Source organism: Echinops telfairi, unplaced genomic scaffold (assembly GCF_000313985.2).
Source record: "Echinops telfairi isolate 266 unplaced genomic scaffold, ASM31398v2 ScPeMD7_60;HRSCAF=208, whole genome shotgun sequence".
NCBI lineage: Eukaryota > Metazoa > Chordata > Mammalia > Afrosoricida > Tenrecidae > Echinops > Echinops telfairi.
The window spans coordinates 20,580,943-20,597,356 of NW_022103958.1; the positions used below are offsets into that span (position 1 = coordinate 20,580,943).

A 16,414-nucleotide genomic window follows, 5' to 3' on the forward strand; every position below is an offset into this window, starting at 1 on the left:
TCTTCTATTCATAATAGAGGGATGGGAATAAACTGGTTACCAAACAGAGAGCATTGGAGAGATGACTATAGAAGATCAATATGATAAACAAGACTTAATGGTTAAAACCTTGTCAGTTGATGCCCTCTCGGATGATCTGGTTTTCAACATTTCTGGGGTTTGTTTTATATATATATATATATATATATATATATATGGGTTTATCTCAGATGTATTGTCATTGGAGGTAACCCTCTTGAATATTTGTTAAATGGTTTTTGTGTCTTTCATTATATGAAACCCAGGATTAATGAGCCTATAGAGACAGCAAGTGGGGTAAGGGTTTCTGGGGGCTACAGTGGTGTGTGGGGTCAGGGGGATAAAGGGGAGCCAATATCAAGGAGTTCAAGAAGAGAATGTTTTGAAACCGACTGTGGTAGCAATTGTACAATACTGCTCGATGCTATTGAACTATGGAATGATACATCTATTTTAGCTTCCAATAAAGTGGTTTTGGGGGAAAAAGTAGAGGATCTCAAAAAAAGACACAAGCAGAATGCACCTTTGGACCCCGAGACTCCAGCAAAGAAGAGCAGCAGCAACAAGAGGATAAGACACAGCAGCAGGCGTCCTACCCTAAAGAATGAGCAAAGCTGAATGCTCCTGGCAAGAAGCTGGCTTACAGAGTAGGGCACCCTTGGGTGCTTATCAGTGCTAAAGGAGCTTTGTAACATTTGCAGAGGCCAAAGGGCTTCGTGGCTGAGGGTCAGAAAGGCAAGCCTACAGCACAGCTAGAAGCCATCATCCTAACTGAAGAACTACTGTATCCAATCCTGACTTGTAACTTGTGAACTTCCCTAATAAACTCCACAATCATGAATATAGTTTTGTGCAGCCATTGTAATGGATTAATGTTAGATTACCAAAGCCAGCAGAGAAGTAGAGTGCTCTGGGAGAAACAGTTGGTATTGTCAGAATAGGGTAAAGAATGCTGCAAGGTAGAGGCATGTCTGACCTTGCTTCAGTGACCTTGGGCTGATGTAGAGTTGAAATCTCCTTCCCTCTTGTGTAGTCTGAGGTGGTCAGACATGGCTCCCACCTAGTTATGCATAATCCCTCTATTAAAACATCATTGATATTGTAGGAATTGAAACCTTTTGCCTTCAATTCCAACTCCTGACATACTTAAGTGTATCACAGTACACTCCATAGTGTTCTCAGTGGCTGGTTTTTCAAAAGTAGGTTACTAAACTTTTCTTCCCAAGAAGCTCTCTAAACTGGACTTGAACTGCCTTTTGGCTAGCAATTGTATAGTCTTAATTAAGCATTCTCTAATTTACTTCTCAAGTTTCTAATACCCATTTCAATAGTTACACACTACTCATAGATAAAACTCATTAAAGGATTTATTAATGAAATTTAACAAGTTGTCATGACAGTGAGAAATGCTCAGGGCTGAGTTGTTTATCAGGGAAAGCAAAGTTTCAGGGCTGCTAATAAATGCCCAAAGGGGGGAAACGCCCTGCTGTAAGCCTCAACTTGAAGTCATTCAATTTAAGCTCCAAGGATCAACAAACCCAGCTTCCTGAATTCAGTGGCCGGAGGCATCCCACTCCAGTAAACCTCAACCAGAAGGCACCAAGCTCCACTTCCATGGGTCAGCAAGTCCAACTTCCCAATTAAGTGCCCAGAGGCACCCCACTAAGCAAGCCCACCTCCTGCAAAAAAGCACTCAACTTAACACGCTCTGTGGGTTGGGAAGTCCATCACTCTGTTCCATGCTCTGGCTCCTGGTTCTTCTGCTGCTCCTCTGATGGTATAGCTGTCATCTGGATACAGGAGGCTCGTTGCACAGGGATCTCGGGCCCAGAGAATGTACTCTTGCTGGTAATAAGACCCCTCCTTCTGCTTCTCAGAGGGCTCATTATACCACAACAGGAATCCTCCAGAGAATCCTGTTAGAAAATTCTCATAGGTGAATCCTTTCAGTATTTTCCTCCACACCTTCTTACCAGACCCATGTAGGAAAAGGTTGTTCGCTGAGAGTTCTCTTGGTCCCCTCTCTTCTGCTACAACCCATGAAGTCCTCAAAGTCAAGAGGATCTACCCATGAGGACCTAATTCCCTCGTTTAGGAGTAAATGGCCTCCATTCTAGGCCATGTTTTGTCATTGGGGTAACCCTCTTAAATTTTTGTTAAATGTTTTTGTTTTTCAGTACATGAAGCCCAGGATTTATGAACCTATGGAGACAGCAAGTGGAGTAAGGGCTTCTGGGGGGTAGAGTGGGAGTGGGGTAGTAGTGTTGGGCAGCTGATCTCAAGGACTTCAAGAAGAAAGAGAAGTTTAAAAAACAGTTTCTGGTAGCAACTGTACAATATTGGTTGGTGTGACTGAACAATGGCATGATACATCTGTATTAGTTCCCAATAAAATGGCTTTGAAAAAAAAAATTAATTAAAAGCATTTACGTGGAAAAAACCCCTGAAAACTATGCCCTTATCTTGCCTATTTTGTTTTTCGGGTACTTTCCTTTTGTACATAATAACTTACCCTTTGCCATCTTGATATTCTCTTCTGCAACACTATTTACAGTTCTGCAAAATGTGTACAAACCAGCTATGAAAACCTAAAGCGTATATTCCACAACCTTGGCTGAGTTATTAAAAATGAAATGGCACAGATGGACAGCCTCTAAGGACAGGTGTAGACAAAACACTGGTTTGAAGATTGCCACAGGTCAAATCACTTCACATGCTGTGACTCTCTTTTGTCATCAGTTCATATGGGTCAAGAACTACCTAACCTCATCACTGAACCAGTAAGGAATCAGAGAAGGGAGAGCAGCACTGCATGCCACACAGAATGGTCAGAAAGAACAGAAGCCACCTTCCCTCTAGTCTTTCCATTCTATTTCTGCAAAAGCCAATTCAATTCATCCAGCCCACATAATGTGTGTCTATGGCTCCTATACAGAGATGGTGATCCCAAGGATGGAAAAATAACCCAGACAGAAACAGGACCTCACTTCTAGGTGAGAGTTAACAATAGGTATGACAAGTAATTAAAGTCATGACAGGATATGGTCAGTGAGATAAATAGTATCAATGGAGCACAAAGGAAGGGAGACAATTTCTGAAAAGGGTTAGGAGAAAATTTCAGGAAGGAGTTAGTTATTGGCCGAGTTGTGCCTAGAAAAAATGAGATGACTTCCTGTTTCTAATGGTGATGTGGCTAGGTATTTCAATTTAGCATTCCCATTGAAAACAAAACAAACCAAAAAACCCTAGCTGAAATATATTTTAAATCTTAAACGCATCAAAGGGTTAACCAGGCAGCAAGGAATTCTGAGGCAAAATTTAGGAAAAACAATCAAGGCCAAAAGATGGGAGCTTCTTTTGCTCTCAGAATGTTTAACTGCTCCTAGAAAGTGTCAATTTTCATTTTATGATCTCATTTGGTGTTAGATTATGACATACATCAGAGAGGGGCTGACTAAAGAAAAAAAAAGAACAGGCGATTGGAACAGAAAACAGAAAGCCAAAACTGAGCCCACCATACAGATGTGCAGAGTAGATCCATTCTGTCACACTGGGGTGAGGTTGAAGCCTATGTGGGCAAGCTCCGTCCCCACACCCACTGTGGATGCTGCTGGCCCTTGTCTCTTTCCTCACAATACAGCACCACAAGGTGGGGTGGGGGTGGGGGTATCCTCTGCCACAAACTATAAGCAAAACTTACTGTACAGTCTTGCTCTCGCATTTCTGCAACCTAATGATGGTACTGATTTTTTACCATGCAATTGAACACTTACAGAGGGAGGCTTTTTATAAATGTTGAGGTTCAAAGACAATGTGAAAACTTTATTTAATAAAACATTCTTGGAAATCTTTAAATTGTCCAGTAAGTACATTCGAAGCTTCATGACTACAACCTGTTAACAAAAGGACATTACTTTGTGCCATACATCGATGTTACTACTGTATTACTGAGTTAAAGATGTGTTTCCAGAAGTATTTCCTTAATGTTTTTAATGCATATAAAGGTGGCATATATGCTATGAACCAGCACAGGCTGATGTTCCAATGATCCATTAGTTTGTTGGAGTCACTGTTTCCATCTATCTTCGATTTTTATCACTGTTTCCTTTGGACAGAGATAGACCAATAGATGTACCTTCAATGGCTGCTCACAAGCTTTAAAGATCTGTCAGTACTTACGAAGGGAGGGTGGAGGATACTGTCTTTGTGGACTGTACTGTCAGTTGACCTTGGTGCCCCCCAAGACTAAAATCCAAAGCCTCCAGGCCCAGGGATTCATTCCCTTAGGTGTTTGGTTATGACTAAGAAATTTTCATAACTTTGTCCCTTGTATGCTCGCTCCATCACACATTTAAAGTCTAAAAATGTTGATGTGTATTTGGCCCTAAATGAGGCAAATTAGGGAATATTTTTTAAAAGAGATGAATTCATCCCTTCATCTACTTGGTGAGTTGCTTTGTAATTATGGGCTGTACATAAGTTGGATCTTATTAACCCAGAACTGTATGAACTACTTGGATTGTAAACTGGGAAAAGAAATTCTCAGACTTGGGGCTGAGAGAGTGGGGAAAAAGGATAAAGGAAATCTTTGGCTTTAGAAAGTCATATAGTTTAAGTATCTTGTTTTTATAGAGAAGAAATTGAAGCCAGGTGCATGTAGCAATTTAAAACACATCTTTGTTGGCACTGCACGATTTTAGTGAGAATGAGGAGGGTGAAGGAAGATGAATATCTTAAAGAACCATTTTTACAGGCCTTAGAAATTGGAAGGCCTAAATATTATTAACAGTAAGGCCTAGTAAAAACCCATGTGGCCACAATACTACACCACCACCTTTTATACCTTCCATCACGTTTCTGAGATAATTTACACTAATTTCTACTAATACACCTAAGAGTATTGAATCATTTAAACCAGGGCTAGAGAACCTTTTTTCTGTCAAAGGCCATTTGGATATTTATAACATCATTTGCAGGCCATACAGAATTATCGACTTAAATATTAGCCTGCTATATTTGGTCAAAAATGTAGTTTACTCGCCCCTACTATGATAGCTGGAACTGCTTCTTTTGATGAGGTGTGTGATGTTAGCTGGTATTGATTTGGGGCCCTTATAGGCTGGACATTCCCCACCCGACTTGAACGGTGGTGCTTCTGCACCCAATTGTTAGCCATTTTTAAAGCATTTGGCAAAAACTGTTAAGTTACAGGTTCCAAGGAATACAGGTGATTTGCCCCATAAGGGAGACTTTATTTAAAATATCTTATTTCTACCATTTTTATCACAAAAAGTTTATAATGCCATCTCCATGAAATACCTAAGTAACTTACTGCTTAATATCTTGCATTCTGTAAGACTCATACTCGACAAGTGAACAGTCAACTCACATTAACAAAAATGATTTCTACTTATAACAGTCTCAGATTTTTCCACAAAATTTCTCTTAATGAGCAAGTACTTTTCTTGTAATCAAGATCATGTTGTTTCGCAGTACAGTTGAAAGCCTGTTTAAAGAACTGTTCCTAGCTCTCTTCTTTTCTGATGGGATAATTTTCTTCAACCATAGCTCAGGTACTCTATTTTCTTTTTCAAGACACTAACACGGTATTAATCTATATTTAACCACTTATAGTCAAAATAGACCCTCTAAATGCCCATTAAGTATTAAATAGCATTTTATACCCTCTAACATTAAAAATAAGAGCACCTTGCACATGGTTGCCTCAGATAGCATAGATTTTCTTTAAGACTATGGAAGATAGTGAAACAGCAGCATATAAACTTCCAACATAATTTTTTTCCCCAGTTGAAAGGCATCCTGCATTATTATCAGCATCAATGGAAAAAGACTCCTGATTTTCAATTTGATACATGTCTTTTGAGGAAACTTTATCCACCGTAAACAGTAACTTTCACATTTATAACTGCCCCAAAATAGAATAAAACTAATTCTTCTAAACTCCAGACCATCTCAAAGCAGCAGTGGATTATTTAAATTGTTATTAGTAAAACACTAAAAAAACCCAAAAAAACCTGAGACAAGAGAAATCTCAAATACTGCCCTAAGATACAACTTAACTTAAAACTGAAGCCACTCTTGGAGGTCACTTTTCAGCCAAATAATAGATTGGCTTTGAAGATAAACAGCAACATCATAAAGAACAGGCTACCTTAGACAATCAATGATGTGATACCACCTTGTCAACATTTACCCAAAAGCAAAGGCGAAAAGGCAAGGACAGCCAGGGAAGCTAGATTAATAGAAACAGAACAAAAAGAATGGAAATAATAATAATGTTGATATATTGTTAAAATTGTAACCAATGTCACATTAGAATTTGCACAAAAATTGTTCAATGGAATCTAATATGTGTATAAAGCTATTTTGATAAGTTGTTGAATAAAACATTAATCTGATATATAAATCCTTACCTAATTCACAATAACATCCTTTTTAAAAAATCTCACAAAACACAATAAAATATATAATTAAAAATTTTGATTCACAAGGATAAAAGTAGGTACTTTTATTAATAAGTTCCTATTAACAAAATACTGCTGGGAAAAGTTGATCTAATTTTGGGGAAGGAGGAGTGGGTTCTGTACTCATATCACCCTGAATGAGCCTGACCTTGACAGTTATCTTTATTTTTGTCCACTAATTCATTAGGCAATACATGTAATACTATGTAAAATAAATGTCTTTCAGGATAATTCTGTACTATTCATATCTTTAAAGCATTGTAAAATATCTCAATTAGTAATTAAAGTTTTCTCCCCTGGAATCTAGACACTAAATAAGCACTACATTCACAAAAAAATTGAAATAAGGAAACAGTATTTACTACATCAACATGTACTGTAAACTTTGCAGCCTACAATTTAGCAATATTTTATTCCAACAACTAATTATGTAGGAGGTGTTACATTAAAGTCTTCTAAACTTGGTAAAGTACACATAAAAATGTGCCTCCTTAGAAAACTGGATACAGATTTTGGTTTCCAACTGTTTTGTGGCATGTTGAAAAATACAGACTGCAGAAATGTTGTAATTGAAACTGGGGAACAGAGTGTGAACTTTAGAAGCAGAAAAACTGAAGAATTGGAAGCTCCTCTGACAATGGAGCTGAAAGAGAGGGCTGAACAAAACACTAGTTGAGACTTCAAAAGAAACAGCAGTTTTCCAGAACCTCTCCTCTCCCACCGCCACAGAAAACAAGAGGTTTACTCTGTTGGGAGACACAAGCAAAAAGGTCCTGGATCTGGTTTGGTGCCTGGGGACTTCAGGCCTCAACCCTAAGGGTGTGGGTGCAAAGAGGAGCACTAAAAGGGATAAAGCGCAAGCTGACAACTGGCGCAGTACAACAGAAGGTCCCGTCTCCATCTGTAGGTTAGAGAATTCTCTGGGAAATGGATACAGATGTAGATATTTGGGGTCATCCAACAAAATGATTGATTCTACCTGATACTCCTGGAGCATCCTCTGCCATGCATATTAACTTCCCCATTAGCTTATAGCATTTTATTCTTAATTATCAACAAGTGATAACCATGGCAGAGAGCAAGAAGGTGGTGGGAGAAACTCAGAGGGAAAAGAAATAAATGTGAAAAAGAAAATTTAAAGAAACTTCAATAACCTCAGAAAGAGAATGTATCTCTAAAATAGTAACAAATGTCTTAAATATCTAACACAAAAAAATGAAGATAAAATGGTGAACTCGGAAATTACAATATAAGAGTAGCATTCAAGAAATACTGACTTGCTACTTCGTAGAGACAGTTTTAGTAGGAAGTGAATGAGAGTAATACTTTTAATTGTCCTGGAAGACAATTAAAAAATATTTATGAAAGGTAAGTGTGACCAACTTGTTTAAAAATATATAAAAGTTTAATGCTGCTGATAAATAGGATAACATTATTTGCACCAAAACACTTGACACTAACAAAAGGAGTTTCAGGACACATGCTGAAAGAAAGTGCGAAAAGGCAAAAAAAAACCAACCCAACAACTAGAATCCTCTAGTGAAAGTAGAAAATATCTTTCAAAAGTGAAGGTAAGAAATGCTATAGGTAGAGGTAAACAAATCCAAATAGGTACCTTTGAGAGGAAAGAATAAAGAACATCAGAGAGGTGGATAGTGGCAGGAAATATAAAGGACTTAAAAAATTATTCTGAAACAAATATACCTGCCCACCAAAAAAATCTTTTAAAACACTGAACCTGTGCTCCCTTTAAAGAACAGCCACATGAGAACCTTTGTCTCTCATAGACAAAAGGTAAGGGAGCACAAAACTAGATTACGAGAAATGTAAACTGAGCTCATGAGTTGTGAACAATGTAACCAATGCCACCAAACCATCTTTGTAAAAACCTCTGAATGGGAACTTAACCTGCTGTGGGAGCTTCTCCTGTGAAACATAATAAAACACTACTTTTAAAAAAGGATACTGAGTATGAGTATTTAAAATAGCAGTATACTGTAAAGTTTTTAGCACATGGAGTTAAAATATGGAAGCCAAAGCAAAAAGAAGGAAAGACAGGTTCTTCACACTGAAGTATTCACATTTTATTTTCAAGGTAAACTATTATAACTTAAGAGATACATATTGTAGTATCTAAAATAATCAATAAATGGGGCATAATTAAAAATTCAAATAGGAGATGAAATAGATGACTAATAAATACTTGATCCACCTAAAAGATGATAAAGACTAACAAAGCAGATAGAATACCAAAAAAAAGAAAAATGTTGATTTAAGCCTAAACATTGTTAATTATATTAACTATAAATGGACTGGGCATGCCAAAAAAAGGGCAGAGATTGTTAGACAGCATTTTTAGAAAAATAACTAAATACCACCAAACACCTAATGAAATGTGCTTGTAATTTATACACTGAAACATTTTAAATATTGCTGAGATAAAATTTGAGTAAATGGAGAGCTATAACATTCATAGGCAGAAGACAACATTGTTAAGATGTCTATTGTACCAGTTAGATATATATTAAAACTCAAGGATTTTTTTTTTAAGTAGAAATTGACAAACTAATTCTAAAACTGCTATGGAAATGTAAGCAATTTACAATATCCAAAATAAACCTGAGAAGAAGGATAAGGTTATAAATATAACTTGACTTTGAGAATGACTATAAAGCTATAAGAGGTATTGACAAAAACACAAATATAGCAATAGAATAGGGTACAGAAATTTATTTACATTGCCAAGACATTCTGATACAGAAAGGAAAATCATTTCAACAAATGATATCCATGAGGGAAAAATAAAAATGTAATCACCCATCTCAGACCACACACACAAATTATAGGTCTAAGGTAAAAGTGCACCATCAAGCTTCTAGAGGAAAATGAAACTCCTGATAATCAAAAATACACCATTACAAAAGCCCCAGAGTAGGAAAAAATATACACAGAAAATGTATGTACAGAAATAAGAACTGAAATCCCAATTATATAAATGACTAACAATGACCATAAGAGATTTCTCTGTACAAAGAACAGTGAGATGGTTCTCATGGTGATTCTGATCCTCAGAGGGCACTGGTTGCTACTGGCATCTAGAGGAGCCCTCACCTGCTAACCAAAAGGTCAGTGGTTCTAACCCACCAGCTACTCCACAGGAGAAAATGTGGCAGTATGTGTTGTGTACTATAATTAGTATTCTCTATTTTACCTCTCTAGGTTCTAATATTCACTGCAATGGCTACACAAAAATCACTGATAAAATTCATCACTAAATGATTTATTATGGAGTTGGCTGGCTGTAATGCAAGTGAGAAATGCTCAAAATACAGTTGTTTATCAGGATATGTTACAAGTTCCTTCAGGTCTGTAAATAAATGTCCAAAAGGGCATACCACTCTGCAAAAACTCAACCAGAAGGCATTCAGTTCAAGCTCATGGGTCAGGAGACCCAGCTGCCTGAATGAAGTGCCTGGAGGCATCCCAATCCAATAAACCTCAGCCCAAGGCATTTAGCTTGATTTCCTTAGTTCAGCAAGCCCAACTTCCCCAATTATGTAGGTGCCCAGAGGGATCCTACTCCACAAGCCAGCGTCCTACCCAAAAGCATCTGCTTTACTTGGCTGGGAAGTTCCATTGGCCTGGAAGTCCACTAACTCTGTTTTACATCTGGCTCCTGGTACTGCTGCTACTGCTCCTTTGATGTTATGTATAGCTGTCTTCTGGATCCGGAGGTTTAATGCACAGGAATCAATGCCCAGAAGAGAGCATCACTCCTGACTCTGGATGGTAATGAGATCCTTCCTCCAGCTTTTGAAGGCTTGGTTTTTGTTTTTTAATACACAACAGGATAGCATTCCAGGGAACTGTATTCACAATTACGTACAGGTGAATGGTATCAGCATCTTCCCTCACCTTCTTAACCAAATCCATGAAGGAAAAGGCTGTTTGGTGGAAAATAAAAACTTTAACTAGAAGTGCCACATTACGTAAATAATTCAATGCCCCTGCAGTCACTCCCATAAAGATTTAGTCTTGGAAACCGCATGGGACAGGTTCTACTATCCTTCAGGTTCGCTGAGTCAGAATTGACTTGAAAACAACAGTTTTTCTTGGTATCTAGTGAGTAGAGGTAAGATCCTATAGTACACAGAGCAGTTTCACACAACAAAGAATTATCCCGCACAAAATGTCAGAGAGCAAAGACTAAGAAACCCCACATGCTGAAAGGAGATAGACTAATAGTACCAAATGCTGGTCATGATATATAGAGCAACTAGAACTCTTACATTTCTAGTGTATATGTAAAATGTTTCCTCCCCTTTGCTGCATGAGTTATAATATTATGTGTTGATGACTTCCCATTGTCTTTTAAGTAAAAGACAAATTATCAACATAGTCTACAAAGCCCTGCACAATCTAGAACCAATCTACTTCATCAAGCTCATTCCCCAGTGAACTGATGACCTGTTATTAGGAAAACTTTCAATAACACCTACTTTAATTTCCCGACAAAAATCTATCGAACACTGAGATAGAAGAAACTGTAAGGTCATTTACATACACTTATTACTTAACGCAAGAATATTAGTACAATTCCTCAATTTGAAACATCTAATGTTTCATATCTCAGATTTAACACAAATAATTACAACACAATCTTACATACTTTCATATAATCTAGAGAAACTAATGCTATGTAAGCAATAGTTTTCTATTTTTTGTAGAATGAGTTAACTTGATACCTTTACAGAGGTTCCAGCACTGGTTTAATAAAGTAACAGAAAAATAAATGTGCTGAGAAAAATGATACAACAATTTAGGAACTTTTTACACATTTACTACAAGTAATTTCAATTAAAGAATCAACTCTATTAAGATCATATTATATCTAACATGGAGGTTATACAATTGTCTATATATAGTAAGTGCATATAATTGAAAATGTTCAGAATGACAAATGCATCAATTCTTTTTCAGATTGTATATGTAAACCCGAAAGCATGCAGAAAAAAGAAATTCAATATAGGTATAATACTTTTTACTTGCTTTAGATGAGTAATTCAAAATTAATGATAAACGTCAAAAAAAAAAAAAAGGACTCATCTGAAAAACAGTGATCTCAATCAGTATTATCCCAAAGACATAAAATGTGAGTTATAAATGCAAGCCACATATGCAATGTTCAAAATAAGTAAAGAGAAGTGAACTTTCAACATGTACATTATGTATGCAGTATACATATATGTATATATATATGCTTTAAGTACATCCCATGCAAAATAGTACACTCAAAATATTATCATTTCAACATGGGGTCTGTAGACATTATTTAAATTGTTTTACATTTAGTACGAAGTCTCCAAAATCTGGTGTGCATTTTACACTTGCCACACACTTCCATTTGGACTAGTCACATTTCAAGTGCTCTACAGTACGTGTGGAACCCTGGTGGAGTAGTGGTTACACGTTGGGCTGCACCGGTAAGGTCAGCAGTTTGAAATCACCAGCTACTCGACTGGAGAAAAACTAGGCTTTCTGTCAAGTTTTACAGCCTCAGAAACTCACAGGGGTAGTTCTACCCTGTCTTATAGGGTCACTATGATTCGGCACTGATGTAATGACATTTACTTTAGGGGGTGGTGCTAGTGGTTATGACCACATGTGGCTAGTGGCAAGTGGGTGGTAACACTGCTTATATGTGCCACTCTTCCAAGCATTTCACATGGATTATTTCATTTAAGCTCCTCACAATACTCTAAAGAATGTTACGTATATGAAAACAACTGAGGCAGTGAAAAGAAATGTGTGCACATTCTCAGTCAGATTCCCTGTTCCTAACCAAATGCAATCTCCCTTCATTTTGTTGTTTTATTCCATGATTACAGAAACTTTCTATCAAACTCTGAGCCCTGCCACTGGTAACATTTTGGAGAAGTTGAAAGTTAGGGTCATATTCACAAGCTATTTTTTAACCTCCCTGACTTAATACCTAAGAGAAAAAACACTTACCATTAAAATGAGTTTTTGATACTTTTCTTTTAGGTCTGACACACTCGTAAATGGGTCTGCGCCTAGAATGCTGTACCAATCCTTTCTGGGTATCTGCTCAAATGCCATCATCCATGAAACAAATTGGCTTTTCTCGGGTCAACTGAATAAAAATATTGATAATTCATTAATTTGCATTTATGTACAAACTGAGCACACACTGCTTTTCTAAATCCCGCAGTATTTAGTTCAGAAAAACCATCATTTTAACTGCAAATCTGAAGCCGCACATATTTTTCCTTTCAAATAGTTCCAATAATTTCATGTTTAGGTTACACATTTTAAGATATATTATTAAGCATCTAAGTAGTACATTTTACGGTATAGTATTAAATTAACAAACATCCAACAGCATACAAGAAGGTTAGTCCCGCACACATCACTTCTTGTTGCCACCCCGTGGATTCCCATGCGGCAACGTAGAAAGAGGCTTCATAGATTTCAGAGACTGCTAATCTTTACCGGACCAGATAGCCTCAGTCTCCTGCGGAATCGTCTGGGGCTTTGAACTGCCAACCTTGCGGTTACCAGCCCAATGCTTACACCCTACGCCAGGACTCCTTACTAAACACACTCATTAGAGGAGCTTAAACTAAAAAGATAACACCAAAGAATAAAATCAATTAGAAGGCATTACCTCGAAATTTGTCCTGCTCACTCTCCCCCTCCCTCTCCCTCGGAAGAGACGAAGCCCACAAGTACCCATTCGGGGTGAGGCTCTCAGGTCTCGCTGTCCACTCGGCGACGCCCCCAAAGCCCTCCAGGCGGCAGAAAAGACTCCCCCAGGCGCCCGGGCAGCAGCCGGCCTCTTCCCCCAGCTGAGGGCGTAACCCTGCAGCTCGGACGAGCGGCGCACTGCGCTCAGGGGCTTTCTCCCTCCCGCGCCTTCACTCGGCAACACACTCACCAGACTTCCCACGGCCCTCGGCGTCCACTCCACGCCGGCTTCAGTGCAGCCGGGAGCCGGGAAGCCGGCTTCCCCTTCCGCCGGAAGCCACTGCGCCGACGTGCCGACGTCTTTCGCTGAGCCGGAGGGGCGGAGCTTTGGACCCGAAGTGACGCTCCGCCCTGAGCGACGCCGTCGCCACGGAAACCAACACACGCTGGGAAGAACAGAGTTTGACTACCGTAAGTGTTCCAAAAGTGGAGTACTGCGTTTCTCGCCTCCTTCGTTTTCTCTCCCTTTTCTCGAGCACCCCGCCACCCTTCCTCGGCCTTCCCCATCGCCTCCCCCGCCTTGGCCCCTCAGTCTTACTCCCAGTCCTTCTGTGGGTGGCTGGATGGACGTGGGAAGCCCGTGAGGCGGTGTGGGAAGGGCGGGGAGATCTGACCCTGCCTCGTGCCAACGCTTCCTTTAGAAGGGTCGCATCCGAAAATGAAGAGGACTCAAACATACCCCAGCCCCCGCCCCCGTTCTCTTTTTCTTTGATTGCAAAGGATGTTCAACTTATTTCTTTACGACTTGGAACAATACAAAACTTTCAAACTCTGCTACCTCCTATCATTTTCACTTCCAAACCGTGAGGCAAGTAAGATGGATGTTATTGCAGATGATGCAAACCGTGGATCAAGGCCAAATGGTTCTTTGACAGCGAACCAGCTCTGAGCAAGTCACTATATTCCTAGGCCAGCTAAGCTACCTGTCAGGTGTTCCGAAACAGGAGCTTCAACTGCACCCTTTGAGACAGTTTTCCACTGCCTCCTGACAGTTTACCACTCCCATTCCGAAGGACACTATAGTTTTTATACATACAGGTAGTTTCTACCTTTATGCTTTTCCTTTTACATTTACTTCTCTTGATTACATTGTACCCAGGGGTGAAAGTTATTTCTCATTACTTCTTGGCAACGTGATTTACTTTCGTTTGAGGGAATATGCTCAGTTAAGGTGGGTTTTGTTGGCGTTATCGTTTAAGTTTGTTGTCTTTTTCGAGCAGTTGTTAGATCGAGAAGCAATCAAAGTAAACAGCACAAAAATGCAATAACTTAATATTATCAATTATTTAATGTTGGTACGAACTATGTAAAATAACTGTTCATCATGAAGAGAAATGAAGCCCTGCTATAACATGGATGAATCATGAAAACACTGTGTATGTAAAGTACATCACTCACAAAAAGGCAGATACTGCTCGATTCCACTTAGAAGAGCCCTAAGAGCCCTGGTGGTGTCGGTGGTTACAGGTTGGGCTGTGATTGGCATGGTTGACAGCCAATCAATGGGAGAAAGACTAGGCGTTCTACTCCCTTACACCTGGGGCATTGCTGTCAGCAGTGACTCAATGGCCGTGTGTTTGTTAGTGCTTTAGTGGCAAGAGGTGAGGGTGGAAGGGAAATTACTGGTTTGGGCAGTGGATAAGGGTGATGATTGTAATCAATGTCACTTAATGCTACATGTAAAAAAAAGGTAAAATTGGCTACATAATCTAAAAAAATCTTAAACTAATATAAATATAATATTAAAAAATGGGAAAAACGTGTAGCAGTGTTACAAGCAAAAGTTTAAAAGAAAAAAATGTAGACTGTTTCTATAAGACTCTGTCATGTTTAAAAGTAGTCACAAAGACCACTATACTGATAATCAGAGATTTGGCTTGAATGCTGGCTTCAGTTTACATTCTGCGTGGCCCTAGCAACATTCTGAAATCAATTGTTTTGAGTACCGTCTTCCACAGTATTATCACAATAGCTGCCCTACCCCTTAAACTTCTCTAGCCCTCAGACTTCTCCTTCCCACTAATGCTTCCAAAGTCCTGCAATAGGTTTAGATACCCAGGCTTTACAGTAAAAATACTTTATTCTGATTGACTACTCCAGCAGATTATTTGTCTTATGCTTTTTTCTTGCCTAATTCCAAAAAGATACGTATAAACACACTACTTCAAAAATGTCTATGTATTTGGGCTTGGAAAGTAAAACGCATTTTCCCAAATATTTGTCATTCTATGGTATGCCACTATACATATCTAAAGCACATTTTTCTTTATTACACCTATATTAAGTCTGTCATTATTCCAGCAAACTCTCAATAATTCTTTGATATCTTAAACTCAGTACTTATTCACATTGTCTTATTTGTCCCAAAATGCTTTCTTAAGTTTGGTCTGCTTGAATCTATATGCAAGCAAACTGTACTCATTGTATTGCCTTGTTCAGTCTCTTAAGTCTCATAATTTCGTAGTACAACTTCACTACTGCCTTGCTGCCTTTTCCCCTCCTCCTTTCATGCCATCGTTTAAAACTGAGACCAGTTGTCCTATAGTATATAGCACAAGCAAAATTTCTCTGCTTGCTTTCTTATGGTATAATTTAACTTATTTTTATATTGCATACTTTTTTGTAAATGGAAGTAAATTAGAAAGGTTTGATTAAGTGATTCTATGTGCCTCATTTTGCATTAGATAAAATCAAAACCAAACTCAACTGCCATTGAATCGATTCCACCTCAGCAAATTTATAGGACATGGTATAACTACCTCTGTGGGTTTCCAATACTAACTCTTTTTAACAGTAGAAAGCTACATCTTTCTACCACAGAACAGCTGGTGGTTTTAAACTGTAGACCTTAGGAAGACAATAAAAGAAAGAAAAGATATTGATTTATTCGTTAGAAGTTTGAGTAGTGGAAATAGAGAGTAACAACTTGATCTCTCCCTTATAAAGTTTCCCATTGTTGATTTCCTATAAATTAAAAACTCTTAATTTATAGGAAACTCTTATACTAAAAGAAAATGAACATGTATCAAAAGATTTTATTTAAATCATTAATTAATGAAGGCATCAGAAGATGGTAAACACAAGTTCACAGAACATTTGCAGAATAATAAATGCGGCAAATTGAAAATATTGCATATAGGGTT

General features: G+C 38.3%; 2 protein-coding genes across 4 annotated transcripts in view; one reads left to right on the forward strand and one right to left on the reverse strand.

Annotated features, from left to right (window-relative positions):
* IMMP1L (inner mitochondrial membrane peptidase subunit 1) overlaps positions 1 to 2,443 on the forward strand; it is a 123,044-nt gene extending 120,601 nt beyond the window's left edge. Inside the window, exon 8 of one of the 2 annotated variants that reach the window (XR_006680129.1) lies at positions 2,196 to 2,256. Coding sequence is in view for 1 of the 2 variants with exons in the window: in XM_045291043.1 (XP_045146978.1) it covers positions 2,196 to 2,261 (66 nt within the window). In the remaining variant the exon portion in view is untranslated. Of the gene's footprint in view, positions 1 to 2,195 lie in introns of both variants that reach the window. The other variant, XM_045291043.1, reaches the window with a different exon arrangement.
* DNAJC24 (DnaJ heat shock protein family (Hsp40) member C24) overlaps positions 1 to 13,537 on the reverse strand; it is a 64,444-nt gene extending 50,907 nt beyond the window's left edge. Inside the window, exons 1-2 of one of the 2 annotated variants that reach the window (XM_004708407.2) lie at positions 13,462 to 13,537; positions 12,516 to 12,657 (exon numbers count right to left, since the gene is read on the reverse strand). In XM_004708407.2, the coding sequence (XP_004708464.1) occupies positions 12,516 to 12,626 (111 nt within the window). In that variant the 5' untranslated portion in view covers positions 12,627 to 12,657; positions 13,462 to 13,537. Of the gene's footprint in view, positions 1 to 12,515; positions 12,658 to 13,191; positions 13,230 to 13,461 lie in introns of those variants that run through there. The other variant, XM_045291044.1, reaches the window with a different exon arrangement.
* Between the last annotated feature and the right edge of the window lie 2,877 nt (positions 13,538 to 16,414).